Source organism: Leuciscus leuciscus, assembly GCF_965113295.1.
Source record: "Leuciscus leuciscus genome assembly, chromosome: 1".
NCBI lineage: Eukaryota > Metazoa > Chordata > Actinopteri > Cypriniformes > Leuciscidae > Leuciscus > Leuciscus leuciscus.
In genome coordinates this window covers 53528759-53548236 of record NC_138725.1, presented here as the reverse complement: position 1 = coordinate 53548236, position 19478 = coordinate 53528759, and the positions used below count along the sequence as shown (strand labels likewise).

Below are 19478 nucleotides of genomic sequence, written 5' to 3'. Positions count from 1 at the left end.
ATGCAGTGTGTGAATTATTCAATGACTTTCAGGGGGGTCGACTTATCAAAATTATTTTTGTCAGTAGTTTTTGGGGCACAGTCAGTTGTGGTTAATGTCACACACAACCCAATTGTGTTTTGCCATAACAACCCATCAACTTTAATACTATTAAAAGATGTTTTAAATGAAAACATACGTTTTTTTGATGTATGTTTGACATATTGTGATGATCCTGTTAATAAGTAAATATTTAGTGCACAGTGACAAAATTGTGATCTAATTTTGTGGCTAATAAATAAATAAAAAAGTATATGCTTTTAAATCCCCCAACCTGAATTTGACTTTCTCTGGAGGGTTAAAGTTTTAAGGAACCCTGCAAAACCCCTAATAAATTGGCCTCCTGCTCTTACCCTTGGCTCCTCTCAGGACAAAGCCAAAACCCTCATTGTCTTTTTTCTGCAGGAGGACTGTCTTCTCCTTGATTATGTAGTCACTACAAGAAGGAAAGAAAGAAAGAAAGAAAGAAAGAAAGAAAGAAAGAAAGAAAGAAAGAAAGAAAGAAAGAAAGAAAGAAAGAAAGAGTAAAGGATAGAGAGATTGTGATAGAAGAGGCAGATAAAAGAAGAGAGAAGATATGGTAAATATCTCCACTGCATCAGGAAAACACTTAATTCCTGAACAAGCCATTGAGTGGAGGAGGTGGCGGGGGGAGGGTCAGAGGTCAGAGAAAAGCAGAGTACAGTGTATGAACCATAGACTGTAAAAAAATATGTATAAAAGTATGAACGAATACATTGCAGGACAGCCTGTACTGACTCTTTAAAGGTGAAGTGCTAAAACAGTGGGGAAGCACAGATGTCATATATCAGTGGAAAAATACATAAAATATGTACAATGGGTTTGTAGAAGTCACATGGCATTTTCACTGTCACACAAGATAAAAATGAATGTAATTAGTATTGTGATCATTTAAAATGCAGTAAATGGTAAAACATTTATCTGTCTTGCATGGACCTGTTGATTTAAAAACTGCTTTGTTATTAGACTTTAAATTATTTGGAGCCAAATCTCAAAAGAATGGTGTGACTGTCTCAAGCATGGTTCAATAAATTACAACTTTTATAAATTAAAAAAGCATAAACATTTTACGAGTGTCTATTTTAGTAAATGGCCATCATTTTTTTTTTCATCCATATATTTCTAAAAGCGTAGGAACTTGAAATATTTTGTCACTGAAGACCATGTCCTCCGGTGTGACACCATATCCTGATTTTAAATAGGGCAATTCCACTAACAAGTTTAATTAGTTGAAGGAACCCATTCAAGGTCATGTTACTGAATGTAATCTAAAACAAAAATGCAGAAAATTACATTGTGTGATTTTTAAATAATTAATTAGTATTTTATTGCATGACATAAGTATTTGATCACCTACCAACCAGTAAGAATTCCGGCTCTCACAGACCTGTTAGTTTTTCTTTAAGAAGCCCTCCTTTTCTCCACTCATTACCTGTATTAACTGCACCTGTTTGAACTCGTTACCTGTATAAAAGACACCTGTCCACACACTCAATCAAACAGACTCCAACCTCTCCACAATGGCTAAGACCAGAGAGCTGTGTAAGGACATCAGGGATAAAATTGTAGACCTGCACAAGGCTGGGATGGGCTACAGGACAATAGGCAAGCAGCTTGGTGAGAAGGCAACAACTGTTGGCGCAATTATTAGAAAATGGAAGAAGTCAAGATCTCCCTCGGTCTGGGGCACCATGGAAGATCTCACCTTGTGGGGCATCAATGATCATGAGGAGGGTGAGGGATCAGCCCAGAACTACACGGCAGGACCTGGTCAATGACCTGAAGAGAGCTGGGACCACAGTCTCAAAGAAAATCATTAGAAACACACTACGCCGTCATGGATTAAAATCCTGCAGCGCACGCAAGGTCCCCCTGCTCAAGCCAGCGCATGTCCGTCTGAAGTTTGCCAATGACCATCTGGATGATCCAGAGGAGGAATGGGAGAAGGTCATGTGGACTGATGAGACAAAAATAGAGCTTTTTGGTCTAAACTCCACTCGCCGTGTTTGGAGGAAGAAGAAGGATGAGTACAACCCCAAGAACACCATCCCAACCGTGAAGCATGGAGGTGGAAACATCATTCTTTGGGGATGCTTTTCTGCAAAGGGGACAGGACGACTGCACCATATTGAGGGGAGGATGGATGGGGCCATGTATCGCGAGATCTTGGCCAACAACCTCCTTCCCCCAGTAAGAGCATTGAAGATGGGTCGTGGCTGGGTCTTCCAGCATAACAATGACCTGAAACACACAGCCAGGGCAACTAAGGAGTGGCTCCGTAAGAAGCATCTCAAGGTCCTGGAGTGGCCTAGCTAGTCTCCAGACCTGGACCCAATAGAAAATCTTTGGAGGGAGCTGAAAGTCCGTATTGCCCAGCGACAGCCCCGAAACCTGAAGGATCTGGAGAAGGTCTGTATGGAGGAGTGGGCCAAAATCCCTGCTGCAGTGTGTGCAAACCTGGTCAAGAACTACAGGAAACGTATGATCTCTGTAATTGCAAACAAAGGTTTCTGTACCACATATTAAGTTCTGCTTTTCTGATGTATCAAATACTTATGTCATGCAATAAAATGCAAATTAATTACTTAAAAATCATACAATGTGATTTTCTGGATTTTTGTTTTAGATTCCGTCACTCACAGTTGAAGAGTACCTATGATAAAAACATAAACACTTCTACATGCTTTGTAAGTGGGAAAACCTGCAAAATCGGCAGTGTATCAAAAACTTGTTCTCCCCACTGTATATATATATATATAAATATATATATATTTTTTTTTTAAGTGGTGTAACTACCCATAATATGTATAATATTTCATGCTTTTATTTGCATTTTAAAATGCAGTGATACTGTATGCACAGTTATGTATTATAAATATAAATTAGCATTTAAATGTGTTACGTATACAGTGAGGAAAATAAGTATTTGAACACCCTGCTATTTTGCAAGTTCTCCCACTTGGAAATCATGGAGGGGTCTGAAATTGTCATCGTAGGTGCATGTCCACTGTGAGAGACATAATCTAAAAATGGAAGAAGCTAAACATGACTGTCAATCTCCCTCGGACTGGGGCTCCATGCAAGATCTCACCTCGTGGGGTCTCAATGATCCTAAGAAAGGTGAGAAATCAGCCCAGAACTACACGGGAGGAGCTGGTCAATGACCTGAAAAGAGCTGGGACCACCGTTTCCAAGGTTACTGTTGGTAATACACTAAGACGTCATGGTTTGAAATCATGCATGGCACGGAAGGTTCCCCTGCTTAAACCAGCACATGTCAAGGCCCGTCTTAAGTTTGCCAATTACCATTTGGATGATCCAGAGGAGAAATGGGAGAAAGTCATGTGGTCAGATGAGACCAAAATAGAACTTTTTGGTCATAATTCCACTAAACGTGTTTGGAGGAAGAAGAATGATGAGTACCATCCCAAGAACACCATCCCTACTGTAAAGCATGGGGGTGTTTTTCTGCACATGGGACAGGGCGACTGCACTGTATTAAGGAGAGGATGACCTTCCCTCAGTTAGAGCATTGAAGATGGGTCGAGGCTGGGTCTTCCAACATGACAATGACCCGAAGCACACAGCCAGGATAACCAAGGAGTGGCTCTGTAAGAAGCATATTAAGGTTCTGGCGTGGCCTAGCCAGTCTCCAGACCTAAACCCAATAGAGAATCTTTGGAGGGAGCTCAAACTCCGTGTTTCTCAGCGACAGCCCAGAAACCTGACTGATCTAGAGAAGATCTGTGTGGAGGAGTGGGCCAAAATCCCTCCTGCAGTGTGTGCAAACCTGGTGAAAAACTACAGGAAACGTTTGACCTCTGTAATTGCAAACAAAGGCTACTGTACCAAATATTAACATTGATTTTCTCAGGTGTTCAAATACTTATTTGCAGCTGTCTCATACAAATAAATAGTTAAAAAATCATACATTGTGATTTCTGGATATTTTTTTTTTTAGATTATGTCTCTCACAGTGGACATGCACCTACGATGACAATTTCAGACCCCTCCATGATTTCCAAGTGGGAGAACTTGCAAAATAGCAGGGTGTTCAAATACTTATTTTCCTCACTGTATATAATATAACAGGGCTTCAGATTGCAACCTTTTTTCTTGCCGGTGTGACCACCACGTTGCCCAAATGATAAGAGCTGCCATTTCTGTTGCATATGAAAAAACAGAAGCTCAGAAGGTTTACTTGCGGGCCGATTTCGATCACGTGACACCGTTAATACAGAGCGCTGGGAGATCTAGTGCAAAAGCTTTTACATTTTCCGCAGTATTAATAACATCACGGCTAAATCTAGTGAGAAGCATTCAAATTTGGAGCAGAATTCTCTGTTATAAACCATAGATATAAGATCAAATAGCGCTGACGTGGAAACTCCCCCCACCCCCAGCGCTACCAAATCAGGTGCTGGTGCTGGTGCCTCCATATGTATATAACTTAGTGGCACTGGTACTACTGCTCAAATGTTAGTCTGGAGCCCTGTATAATAAACACTACAATTCAAAAGTTTGGGGTCAGTAAAAAAAAACTTTTATTCAGCAAGGATGCATTTAATTATGCCAAAGTGACATTTACTTTACAAAAGATTGTTCTTTCGAACTTTCTATTCCTTAAAGAATCCTGAAAATAAAAATAAAAATAAAACTTTCCATAAAAATATTAAGCAGCAACTGTCTTTAAACTTAATGATTCTTAGACATGAAATTATCATATAATAATGATTTTTGAAGGATCATGTGACACTGAAAACTGAAGTAATGATGCTGAAAATTCAGCTTTACATCACATTAATACATAACATTTTAAAATATATAAAACCATTTATATTTAAATTGGATATTATCACATTTTGAAATATTACTGCTTTTACTGTGTTTTTCATCAAATAAATGCAGCAATGGTGAACATGAGTCTTCATAAAAAATAAATACAAATCTTACTGACCCCAAACTGAACAATAGTGTGAATATAATTAGGGGTGTTCGATTCCGGGTTTTTTGGAGTCGAATCTGATTCCCGACTCCTAATATTTGAGTCGGCGGAGTCGACTCCTCGACTGCATTTACTTTTAATCAAAATAGGGTCAGGAATAAAAAAAATAAAAACTTATTTCCCACTCCAGTACTGGATGGGACATTCTGATCGACAAATCTGTTTTTACAACCGTAAACGCTCTTTTCATGTAGTCGTGATGTTATGTTGTGTCATCTTTATCAAAATAAAACTGAAAAAAACTTTATTTACAGTATAGACCTATGTTGAACTTTATTATTGTACAAGCAGACGCTGTATTAAGCAGTACCAAAGTATTAAATAGAAAAGTATCTGAATTGTCTGTTTATTTGACAAATATTGCATTTATTTCACTTCAGATGTCATAAAGTATGCAAACACAGCGTGAGTGTCACTACGAGAAGCACAAAGTGTCCGACTTCATTTCTCCGTTTTTAGCTCATGCACGCGACAACTCTTGCCGATCGGTTTCATCCTGCCGCAGCCGATGTCGAACCATAGACTGTAAAAAAAATAACACGAACACACCTCACATCTTTAAAAAAAAATACAGAATCGATACTGGTAGTCGATTCCTGTCCTGATGTCGATTCCGACAGTGGGGCTATTGAGAGTCGAGGAATGAGTCGACTACCCATCACTAAATATAATACATATAGAGTATAAACAAATTGGTAGCAGGACACTTCCTGCTCATGTAATACTGATAGTTCTGTCCCACTAGTGGTTTCCATTCACAGCAGAGCCCCTCTGACTGACTCCACAGCTTTGTTTACAATACTCTGGCATCCGTGTTCTTGAGTCGACAAGTGCACTGCAGTTCAGAACACAATATCCCATCCTTTAGCTCTGTGTTCAGGAGACTTATCCAACAGTATTCTCTCATTGCCCGAGGACCAGAGGAGAGGGACCAGGGGGACAGACCAAGTCAATGCAAAACACAACAGCAGGTCAGACTGCACATGGCGATTCTCCTTCTCTAAACAGCATAACAAGAACAATTTGGCCGGAAACCAGTCAACGAGGCTTGATTTGAAGGCTGTCTGAAGTTCATCCATTGGACAAACCTTCACAACATCGTGCCAATCTTGAATGTAGCTCAAACGTCACACAGCAGTGGACAGGGCAGGACAAGTCCACTCACATCAATAACGCAATCTCACTGTTGTGTAGTTGGGAAAGAGGCTGCAGATCTTCTATGTGATGTTTGCATGAGCAATGGGCACTGCAAGTAAGATGTTGGCGGTTGCCTAAGCAACGGACAGAACTAGATATAGGAACTAGCCAGACTAATATATAGACATGCACAGTGAGTGATACAGTACACACACTTGGCAGCCATATTGAACAGAATTAGTCATACCAATGTTCACCTCGAAGGGATCTCAGCAACACGCCCAAGCATAATGTTTTCAAAAGCAAACCAGATTATGCTGGGCCAAGTACATAACTGGTCACAGCAAGAATATAAAATAAAATTGCAAATGCCTGGTTGTTATGTCTGAGATCACATCTATATTTAGGCAAAGGACTGTTTGCTCTGAATAGTAAAAGGTTTGCAGATATTTGCACACATACAGACACATATATATGTGTGTGCGTGTTTACATTATGATCTTTTCACAAGACAAACAATCAACCACAAAACTGTATCATTCATAATTTGCAATATATATTAAAAAACAGGTATATGTGTAAGTAAATAAAAAAACAAACAGCCATTTTAATTTTGGTGGTGGGGCCAGTGAAAGCGAGATAGATGTGTTTATCCTCCTTAATGAGTGAATTAAGATTCAGAGTATTCCAGAATGATTCATGAGCAGTCGAAATGATTCACATTTTCTTTTGTCATTATATACCTCACTGTCATTCAGTCACTGGTCTGATATATCTGTGAATGTGTGAAGTCGGTAGTCAGTTATGCTGCTGACACTAGGATGGTATAGGTTTCAGTGAGTTAGATGAGTCAGTTACTGTGTTAGTGAGTCAGTATGGTTGTTTGTCCAACAGTGTCTCTGTCCATGAGTCATATGGCCAGTGATTTCATGAATCATGTGCTGCAGCTCTGATAAATGGCATCAGAAATACTTCCTTCATGCTATACAGCTCCAAACTCGCTGCAGGTATGCGCATATATTATTATCATGTACAGGCACATATATTAGTAAATGCACTGAACATGTGAGCGTATTTAACTCATGAAACATTGGAAGAACTAGTTATTCAACCGGAACCTCCATCGCAAGAACGACTTGAGCAGGACGTTTCTCAGTCATACGCTACTCAGTTTGAGGTACATTATGAGATGTTGCAACTATCATTCCTCACCATTAGCATTAACAAGAGTATGTCCATCAACAATGTATAATTCAAATTTATTGTGCTGCACATGCGGGAACTGTATCAACAACAGCGCATTTGTTCGCCCAGCAATAACATGAATGACTGATCTAACAAACGTTTTAAAACAAATCTTGCTCCATCTTTTATCTTTACTCAAAGTATTAAGAATGACAGACAATCTGTATTAATAGACAGTTTTAGGTAAGAGAGTCCCACGGCTGATTGGCAGAAGTATTTCAGTAAGACAAAACTACGAATTTTGAACAACTGATTGAAAATATATACATCAACAATTATTCATACTTCCAGGTTTTAATTCTGAGGATCTAGCTGGTTTAAATAAACTGGATACTGACTAACATTTCAAGAGCAAGCGTTTTGCGAATCCCAAGTTGAACTCCAAGATTTGAGAAGTCGTCAGTAAAATGACGTTTGAGGGCTGGTCAAGTTGTTCGCGGGTGGACGAATTATAACATAGGCGGGCATTGTGCAAATGAACTTTCTAGTGACGTAGAACCATAAAGCAGGAAGATTTGAATCAAAAACGACTCATGAAGGCACTTCAGAGTCGATTCTTTCTTTTGGGAGACAATAACTTTATTTATCGTGAACTTTCGACTTTGCAGAACGTTTACGTTCACAAACAGCTATATACTGCATGAAAGCGAATATTCGAAAAACCATAACAGGGGCACTTTAATTCCACAAGTTCCACATTCACAGTGCAAGAAATTTCTGCATAGATTTATTTGCTGTAAAACAAAGGAGAGAATTAGCAAATTAATACACACAGATGAACAAATAAAATTAATTATGTTATGTTAAATAATAATAATTATAATAATAATTTATTTATTGTCATTGCAGTGATGCAGAGAGATTACATTTAGAGCATCAATCGACAGTGCAATTTCATAGAGTGCAAGAGATCAACAATGGCATCATTTATAAACAGGGCACCACGACAAGTAAACAACAGAAAAACAGTATATGAGGCAAGAATCATTAGTAACCAGGAAAAGCAAGTATAATTGTGTGTGCTGCAGCGATGCAAAGTACAGCTCACAGTTATTGCATTGGTGGATAGTATGCATAATAAATGGTTTAAGTAAGATCAAAAGTAGCACAGAAAAAAAAGCGCAAAGTGACATATGACAGACAAGTAACAGGGCATATTGGCCGGAGGGTCCTTATTAACCAGAAAAAGTGTATAATTGTGTGCTGCATCAATGCAAAGTCCAGTTCACAGTTATTGCAGTTGTTGGAAAATATTAAGTGAGTTTGGGAGAATGTTGAATTTGACACACTGCTTTTATTTACACAGTAAAGGAAGTGTCTTTTTCATGTGTTTTTTCCCACAAACTCAAAAGTAGCAGTCGGTATGTGGTGTGACCAGCAGCTGCTTAGTGCATCTCATCTTCATGGACTGCAGCAGATTTGCAAGTTCACACGTCTGGGGCAACACATGGTTACACGTGGTTTGGCACTGCAAGGACGATCAGCCGTCCTTCCAGTCTCCCTGTAGCACTGTCTTACATTACGGACATTGCAGGTTATTGCTCAGTTTACTGCACATCTGCAGTCCTCATGCCTCTTGCAGCAGGTCTATAGCATGTTCATAAAGCAGATCCGGGACCCTGGGTATCTTTGTCATGGTGTTTTTCAGAGACGGTAGAAAGATCTCTCTAGTGCCCTGCAACTGTGTAACTTATTGTAACTGTGACCTCAATTGTCTACTACTGCATGTAAACTGATATGGCCGGTTTCACAGAAAAGGCTTAAGCATAGTCCCTGACTAAAATGCATGTTTGAGCTGTTTTAACTGAAATCAACTTGCACTGATGTATCTTAAAATATTTCAGTGCCATTGTTTTGTCTCAAGATGCACATGTAGTAACAGTAATGTTTTTTTTTTTCTAAGGCACGTTTAAAAAGCTACTTAAACGCCCTAATTGAACTAAGACCTAATCCTGGCTTAATCTAAGCCCTGTCTGTGAAACCAGGCTTTAGTGTTTTAAGGACTGTTCCACAGGTGCATGTGCAATAATTGTTTATGGTTCATTGAACAAGCATGAAAAACATTGTGTAAACCCTTTCCAATAAAGATCTTATTTGGATTTAATTATTTACTGGATTATTTGGAAAAATGATCTTTAAAATACAGTATCCTGAAGGGATGTTTCTTTTTTGCTAACTTTAAATACTAGTATCAAGTAAACGTGCCACTTTTCAGCCAGATTATCTGTCTTCCATGTTTGCTCGCAATACAAGCCTGTGTGAATGCTTGTGTGTGGCCAGTGCCAATCAGGTGCTGCTGAAATATTGTTTCAACTGTACCATACTGTACCCACATGCTGATAGTCACACTGTACACAGGCTCAGCCCTCAACCCACTCCATCTGTTCATTTCTCTCTCTCTCTCTTTCTCCTCTCTTTCTCGTTGAATGCTTCTGAACTCCAGTCTCCATCTAAAAGCCAAATGTAAAAGCTTTCAGTGAACCTCTTAAAGAACTTGAACCTGAGGCCAGGGGTCGTCCATATCTCCCTGTGAACTCTTTCAGTTACTCCTCTGTGTGTCACCTCCTACCCTGCTTTCTATCTCAGTCCTCTCTTCTCTCCAATAGTCTGTCCGCACTCCTCCTCACATATATTCCATCGTGCCTGCACAGAGGGATGCCAATGGTGGCCATTCTCCATATCACCCACTCATCCCTGCCCAGATCGAAAACAAGCCAGGAATGAATTGATGTGCAGAAAGTGATGGTCTCGCTTCAAGTTGGCACACCCTTTTTAAAGTTACAGACATCTCACAACCCGCTGAACCTCTCTGCCACACACACCTCACCATCCTCTCTCTCTCTCTCTCTCTCTCTCTCTCTCTCTCTCTCTCTCTCTCTCCTCTTTGGGCATTAAGTTCTCCTATGAACTGATACAGACACAGTTAATATAGTGACCGCATCTGTAACTACTGAAGCCTACACAATCTCAGTGTACAACTATTAAGACGTTACACAATCTTCATGGTGACAAAACAACACTTGCAAACCACATTGCAAGCATCGGAAACACCACATGATGAAGAACGGTTGTCTTTGTTGAACTTTGGGAGTTTTAACCAAAGACAGGTCTAAGAGCCACCACATGATAACATCACTGAACATAGCACAAAAAAAAATGCAGAACGGACACTGTACAAGATCATTAGCACCACATCAAACTAAACACACGCAGCAGGGGTTACGAGAAACCAGCGCAAAAGTCCCCTTGTGAACAATCATTCTTAATTCCTTGAATGTACACATACAAATCACACACAGTGTGCATGATCACACACACAGAAAACCCAACAGCATCAATCCCTTCCAGTGAAGCTGGAACTCCTCTAAATCAGCAGCTAATAGAGCCCAGCACATTCTCTCTCCATCCCACACACACACGCGCACTCGCGTGCACAGAAACACACACCGGTTTAGCATTCTGTCCATCAGAGCAGTGGTCTATCTAGCTGGAGGCAGACATTGTTTTCTGCGGCCGTTAACAGAGAGACAGAAGCTGCGATTCACACACACGCACAAGCATGCATGCAGCAGTAGAGATGCGTTACGCTGGCTAAAGCGCTTGCTCTTCCGCACATAGACACGCACACGTCCGAACGTGCACACACACGCACGCATTGCAACACATCCCTGCCTGTCGATCCACTCCATCACTCCGGCTCGTTCCTTGCACACATGCGGCGCTCTCTCAAGCCCACCTCCCTCCCTCCCAGCCGTGAGAAAAACATGAAAACAGCCAGTACCTGTAAATGAACCAGACGCTGCGATTCATAGGGCCTAGCGACGGCCAGGACGACGAGAGGGAGAGGGAGAGAGAGAGATCCTCCTCTCCGCATCCTCCCATCGCCATTTCCCCCCCCTCCTCCTCCTCCTCCACCTCCTCCTCCTCCTCCTACTGCTGCTCCTCTTCCAGCCAGAGAACAGCGAGCGAGAGCCGCGCGAGGGGAGGAGAGGAGGAGAGAGAGACGGAGAGAGTGAGAACGAGGGCCTAGCTCTCCCAACCCTTTCATACTTAAGACGGAGAGAGAGAGAGAGAAAGAGAGAGAGAGAGAGCGATGGTTCACTGTGACTGCGACAGAGGAGGAGGGAGAGTGAGCGAAGCAAGGAGAAAGAGAGGGAGGGAGGGCGAGATAGAGGGACAGAGAGAGAATGTGTGCTTGGAAGACATGGTTTAGCATGAAAGAGGACAGAAATGATGTAATTTGATGAAGGGACAGAGAGAGAGAGAGAGAGAGAGAGAGAGAGAGAGAGAGAGAGAGAGAGAGAGAGAGAGGAGCGCGAGGTGACTGAGTTTGTTTGCTGATTAGCTAATGCATGCATTGAATGTAAAGGATGCTAAGGGGCCGTTCACACAGGACACATTTTTGCATTTTAATAAAGCTTGGAATGAAACGCAGGTGCCTCGAGAAGCATTTTTCGTCATTGCACCTCAAAAACGCAACAACACTCAGGGCGTGAGATGCTGTAAAAAACCTGCATGTCACGGTCAAAGGCGTCCTGCTAATGTAGGCACACGTATATGCACACCAGCTGCAGTATAGGAGGGTCAAACCTTTGGGAAGGTGCAATTGAAATGGCAAGCACCAGTTTCACCAGGGTAAGACACCTGTCACACACACACATCTGTCTCTCTTTTACTCCTTCTCATGTACACATCTGCCTCTTCCCCTCTTCTTCAGCACCCGTGTGAGTTGAACAGAGCGATGTTTCTATCACTGCCTCCACTAGTCACCGTTTTCCCATTCATAAAACTGGCAGCAGCGTTTGAGAGGTAGAGAGAGACAGGAAACGAACAAGAGAGAAAGAGAGAGATAGAGCACTCTCTAGTGCTCTTGTCGGGTAGCCGTAGAGCACTACAGCTCTGAACCAACATCCGCTTATTACATCATCAATATCACAAGCTTCTGAATGAACATTTGTTTTTTTATTCTACACACAGGTGGATTTTTCAAAGCCATTGCCTGTGGCCACACCTGATTCACAATCTTCGGATTTATTGTGCACTGATTGACATGCAATACAGCAGTCTGTTTTCTAGTTGAATATATTTTCAAATGTAATATCTTTCTGTGATGGCAAAGCTGAATTTTCAGCATCATTACTCCAGTCTTCAGTGTCACATGATCCTTCAGAAATCATTCTAATATGCTGATTCGGTGCTCAAGAAACAGTTCTTATTACTATCAATGTTGAATAATCTTTTGTAACATTATACATTGTAAGACTGGAATAACTGTAAGAGAGGGCAACTCTCTGAGAGAACAAAGGAAATTAACATTTGAACTCTCTTGCTATATTACCATCCCCATTCAAGACACGATTGCACTTGAGTTGATCACCTCCCAATTTACACATTCTCTTCACCCATCCCTACCTGAATTCACCCAAAAATCGATATGGTTTAATATGATCAATTATCATACAGTATTGTACATGTTTGGTATCATTTGAAATGTCTCAGTGTGACTGGTACAAATGTCTCATTCCCATAGACGTAAACCAAAAAGGCAATAAGGTGTGGAGAGTTTAGAGATATCTTGCTAACTGCTGTGGGTGTGCCCCCATGTAAATCAACTTCTGTCCCCAGTAAGTCTGGGACGGTGATTAATGCAAATTCCCACTGTGAACTCATGTTTACATTTGAAAAAGAGGTTTCTGCCTTGGTCTGAGTATTTAGGGAGATGCTGAAGAAGGCTCGTGGCGATTTGTAACTCAGATTAGCCCGTGATGCTGAGAGTGGCCGAGACTCTCAGCATCATGTATTTTCTAATGTCAGGTTCACATCTTTTCTCTTTATTCCAGAGCATTTGATGTTTTGTATTTATTATCTTTGAACTGATTATGAAATTGGCATGATACATTTACCTGACATAGTAAATTGTTACATTTGATTTTATTCTGACTGACTCTGCAATTGTTTTTCCAAGTAGATTAAACGGATTCGTATGTTCCTGCAAGTTTTGCATCAAATTAGTGACAACTAATATTTGGCATCAATTCAAGTGTACTTGGTCTGCAAAGACAAGAAGTGAATTTCCGTTTAGAACAGCAAATGCTGCTTGACCAATCTAAATTTGGGTGTGTCTTACCACTGTTTTAATTTAATGTTACTTTAGATAAGTGTACATGGGAAACCACGGCATGGCCAATCCAAAGATATTATATAATGTTGGTCAGCTTATATCTGTAATAGTGGCCATACCTCTACTGAAGTAAATGTTTAAATTAAATTCAAGTGTATGCAATTCCATGGGGGCTATACCAAAGTATCTTTGATTGTGTAAACGTGAATGTGACCGATCTCAGGTATATACCAATTACCTCTGTTTGGTGACCAAAACTGATGAGATTGTGAGCATGAGACTCGTGTTAAACAGAAGACGTGAGGACCTCTGAGAGACATAGTTTCCTAATCTGGAACAGGTAAAATATACTTAAAGAGTTAAAAAGAATAATCAAACATTAGCTCCCTTTAATGATGCTCAGATATCATTAAAACCTTTTTCATTTATGGAGTCAGATGAAATAACGAGGTAATACATATGAGAAAATGTATTTCATTTAATCTTGTTGTGTTGCGTAAAAGGAAAGACAGTAACGCGCAAAAACCTTCACACGTCCTACCGGAAACCCCCATTTGGACCGTTAGTCGGGCTTACAACATGTTTAGTAACATTATAAATGTAACATTATAAAGAAATCTTTTGTAACATTATAAATATTTTTACTTTCACTTTTGATCAATTTAATGCATCCTTGCTGAATTAAAGTATGAATTTCTTCTTAAAAATTCTTACTGACCTAAATTTTTTAATGGTAGTGTATATTGTTACAGTATATGTAACAGTATCTTCATTATATTTGTCAAAAATATCACCTGTAAGTATGCTTTGTACTAGTAATTGTCTTGTCTCTTGTTTTGAAATCAAGTCTAAAAAAATACCTTTCTATTTACATAACATTTACATAACATTTACATTTCAAAGACATTAAGATCATATTTCTTGGCAAAACATTAACAATACAAAAATACTTTTGTTTATAAACATATTATTTTCTAATTGACCAAAAACCACAAAATTCAAAACTACTGCAATAAATAACTGAGTAATAGGACTGAAGTTACATTCCAAAATGTTTTATAAAAGCATTAATAAAATAAGTTACTGTAAAACCTTCAAGAATTAAGACGTTAACCTTTATAGGTAAAAATGAAAACAAAAAGTATTTTGTGCAGAGTTAAGCATGACTGATTTATAACACAAAACATGACAATAATGACAATAATAATTGAATAAAATAATTAACATGATTCCATAAAATTAATTAACCGTCAAAAAGTCATTGGCGTGTTAATGAGCTCGATGTTTGTAATTGTCCGAGAGTCTCTACATGTTAATCAGGCTAATAAGAAGACCATGGGTCAGCGACATTAGCTACGTATGCTACCATTGGTACACAGTTGAGTAATCACTGTCACACAAGCAATACGAGTAAGAGAGATTAATAATAATCTCACTGGACAGAGCCAAGTGGATCTGTTTACTTGCACTACCTACTGTTTATACTGACTCTTAAAGTGTATGTGGGTATTGCTCTTTTTTGTGGTGTATTTTTCATCCTTCTCTAAACTTGTTGCTCTGCTACTGTCTCTGCACCGTGGCAGATGTACACACTTCCACACCCATCTGCTTCCTCTTCTACCTTCTGTCCATCTGACCTTTGTTCCTTCCTCTTCCTCTGCTTGTCCTCCAACACCTATCATACTCTGTCCCTTACTCTGTCAATTTTTCATGACTTTTCCAGTTGGTTTATGATTTATTGAATAAAGATTAAGAATAATGATTCTTTAAAAAAATGGTTTGTACTTGCAATTTCTACCTGATCAAATATTTTAGAATTTTTTTTGTGGTTAAATTTATGTGACTGTTCCAGGTCTAGAAATCACACTTTAAAATTAGGCTCACTCATATATCCAGGTTTTTCAAGACTGTGGGAATCCTGGTTCATCAAAGAACGCAAACAATTGGTTAGTGGGTGAATTAAAATCCAAAGTATCTTGATTTGTAGTTGTTTTAGCTGATCTTTAGCTGCAAGTTTTGTCATATTTAAAATGATTTGAAGTCATCTTGAAGCCCCTTTAAAGGTTAGCTGATGTCCCTTAGTGGACCCTGGCCCCATAATTGAGAACCACTGCCTTACACTGAAAACAAAACGTTACATCTAAATTAACTGGTTTTATCCAAGTAAAAAAAATTAAAGATTACCTAAAAGATTTTTGGGGGATTAAATCAGGAAGCAATATCTCTTTAACGTAACAATTTTAGGTTACCACTTTTTACAGCGTAGAGTCCCCATTCACTTCCAAATGTATATTATGGAATCAAGCAGCTCAGACATTTAGCTAAACTTCTCATAGGGTTTCTAAACAACATGATGGTGAATACATAATGACAGAATCATCATTTTAGTGTGAACTATCCATTTAAAACCAAACACAAAATGTACCCACCGGACAATGCAAACACAAGAAGGTAGAGAAAGACCCCTCCCCCTACCCTTGTCACCTCCCCCTCCTTTAACAATGTCTGTAAACAAAGCGGAACCTATGAATGCAGGAGGAGAGGGAGCGAGGGAATCGAAAAAGAGGGTAACACAGCTGTGCATCTCCATCGCTCAGGAGGAAAAGGGTCAGGGATGAGATAACCGGGAAGAGAGAGACATAAGCAAGAAGAGAAAGAGTAAGCTAAAGGGGAGAGAAAGCAAAAACTCACATCATCTCTGTCAAAGCCTCTTTCGTTGGATGTCGATGTTGGTCCTCTTTGCCCTCCCCCTCCGACTTCCTCTGCCTCCTTCGCTCTCTACGGCATTGCTGTATCCACAATCTACTGTCTTATTCTTCCTCTTTCTACAACTCTCACACTCTTTCTATCCTCCAGCATGGTACATGGTACTACACCACACCGCTGTTCATTCAGAGCATGTGTGTGATGAAGAGAGTGAGAGAGAGAGGAGGAGAGAAAGAGCGAGAGTGAGCAAGAGAGAGGGAGAAGCAGCAGGAATAGAGGGGGTAAGGAAGTGTGGATAGTGCCAGAAGGTGTATGTGTGCTTGTACAGTACAGTATGTATTTGTACACGTGTTCTTAATGCCAGAAAACTTGCTGGCACATTTTCAGTGAAGATCGCACAGGACTCATTTGGTTAACTTTTACCTAAAATTATAATGTATGTCCTTGACCCTATTTCACAGATCACTGTCCTATAAAGAGATCACGTGCGTTGGAAAGGGAAAAAGAGAGTGCTGCAGGGCGCTCAGGGACAGAGGCGCTGGAATTGTGACACAAATGAGAGTGCACGGACCGAAGGAAGACAAGGAGCAGAGAAGGATGATGCAGAGTAGGTTCATATTAATTTACCAATATAAAATGTGTTCATTGTTATTTGATGTTCATTGATGATACATTAACTAATATTAACCTTAAAATGTATTAAATGTACAAGTAGACATTTTGTTGAATATGTAGAAACATTCATCTAGATGAATAAATGCTGTAAAAGTATGTATACACTTAGGGTCCCCTTGCATGTTAAAAAGGTGCCAAAAAGTTGATAGTTGTCAATAGTTGCAAGATGCTTCTGCATCCATTCATTCATCCATATATTTCTCTCTCTCTCTCTTCCTCTTTAGTGTCCTTCATAGTCTGACCTCCAGATGGAGTCACCACAGGAGTGGGAGGGTGACGGAGAGAAAATGAAAGAGTGCAGGGGGTGAGTAAAATGGGAGGAATTAAAAGAGAGAGAGGGAGCGCAAGGGAGAGTGAGAGCGGGATGAAGGGAGTGAGGAAGCCAAAAATAGAGGGGTGAAAAAATACTTAGAAACAGAAAAAAGAGTAAAGAGTATCAATGTGTGTGTTAGTGTATTTCCACATGTGTGCGAATGGGAGCAAGTGCGTGTGACCCGCGAGATTCAGAGATTAAATAATAATGTGACTTATAATGTGTATATTTGTAAGTAAATAATTTGCTGTGCTTGTATTGTGTTGTATTACAGGCTGCTGGGATGAGGTGAGTGTGAGCTCTCTCCATGACTGGGACAGAATGACATCACATGAAGCAGCTTTGTTTACTGTGAGGCGCTAATGAAAAGAGCTCAGTGGTGTTAATTTACCAGCACGCGACTCACAGACAGTTAGACAGACTGAGAGAGAGAATGAGATAAAGTGGTCATCAAAAACCGATATAACAGTCATTTAAATTCAAAGGGGCTGGGACAATATTTTTAGACCCACCCTACTCCCCTAGGCCACAACATAGAGGACTTCAGTGACTCCCCTCATTTTCACAAGCCCCTGAAGATGGCCCTGAGTAGATGACACATTTTATGAGACCATACTACAAAAGTAGATTACTGATGACTTTGTGAAGTGGAATGAAAAAAAGTCAAGACACGATTTTAAAAGTTGAACTTCTTTTAACTTGAAAGCGCAATGGTCAAAAATAATTAAGTGCACATTTATACAGTATATATTTTCCAGGTCAAAATATCTAAAACAAAAACTTCTTTAAATATATATATATATATATATATATATATAAAAATATAAAAAACGTAATACGGAGCACCTAGAGAGACATTGGCCAGAGGAGAACTGGCCCCCCGACTGAGCCTGGGTTCTCCCACGATTTATTTTTTTCTCCATTCTGTCACATGATGGAGTTTTGGTTCCTTGCCACTGTTGCCTTTGGCTTTTGACTTGCTTAGTTGGGGACACTTAATATTCAACAATATTTTTGATCTGCCTGCATTGACACCATTATATGAGAACTTTACTGAGCTCGCTGGACAATGACATCACTGTTTTCTCTAGAGCGCGCTATATACGTATGTAAATTAACTAAATTAATAACTTTTTTTACAACAAAAATGAACCATCACTAAACTTAAGCTGAACTATGACGCTATTTTCTTCTATATTTGCTGTACAGCCGAAACAAAACTTTGTCGCATTATTTCCTATTTTCCTTTAAAGCTGCTTTGAAACAATCTGTATTGTAAAAAAACGCTATATAAATAAAGGTGACTTGACTTGACATGGTGATGGAAAAAATATGAGATGGGAGGACAAAATGTATTTCAATGCTTTTGTGTTCTTTTACAAAACTTTTGCGTTCTCCAAAGAAACTTTGCATTTGCTCACTATACCTATGCATTCCCTTGCAAAGAATGCAGAAGTTTTGCGAATGAACGCAATGTTTCTTTGGGGATTGCAAACATTTTGCGAGCCAATGCAAAGATGCAAAACATTTTTTCCTCCCATCTCATACTTTTTCCATCTCCTTTTCCAGTCCCTTTAGGGGCTCTGTAAAATTAAAGACTTATTTAAAATGAATTTTAAAGAATTTGTTTAGTTGTGGATCTTAAATGGATAGTTACATAAATCTTATTTTTGGAAATATATTTTGAGAAATGCCTCAGTGTTCATTTCCATACAATGGAAGTCAATGGTCACCAAAACCATTTGGTACCCAACATTCTTCAAAACATCTTTTTTGGTGTTCCGCAGAAGAAAGAAAGTTAACAAAATAAGGCAGTGTGACCATACCATATGTCCTCTTTTTGATGGAAATGTCTATCTGGCCAGGATTTGGCTTTGTTTTGATATCGACATGCTCTCTACAGCCCTCATACATTCTATGGACGCGTCTACATTGTTTTGACCGTTCTCTGAAGATCTCAAGTTCTCGCACGCCACAATTGTTCAATTAAGTACAATGCCTGCACACTATTGGTCAAACCATTTTCAGTCATTACCCTCAGCAAGAGTAACGCTGGATTCACATATTACACTCGTCTCGTATTAACAGATTACAGCCTTCATACTAGGAGAATGAGTTGTGCTATGCCACACTTTAACCACTTCAATGACTACAGCACAACTACATATAAAGTAGTTACATTTTTTTTAACAAAATATCTCAACAATCTGTAACCT

At 39.5% G+C, this 19478-nt stretch overlaps 1 protein-coding gene across 1 annotated transcript in view; it reads right to left on the bottom strand.

Moving 5' to 3' along the window:
- shank1 (SH3 and multiple ankyrin repeat domains 1) overlaps nucleotides 1-19478 on the bottom strand; it is a 115728-nt gene that overhangs the window by 30786 nt on the left and 65464 nt on the right. The window contains exon 16 of the mRNA XM_082142175.1: nucleotides 393-475. Within this exon, the coding sequence (XP_081998301.1) occupies nucleotides 393-475 (83 nt within the window). The remainder of the gene's footprint in view (nucleotides 1-392; nucleotides 476-19478) is intronic.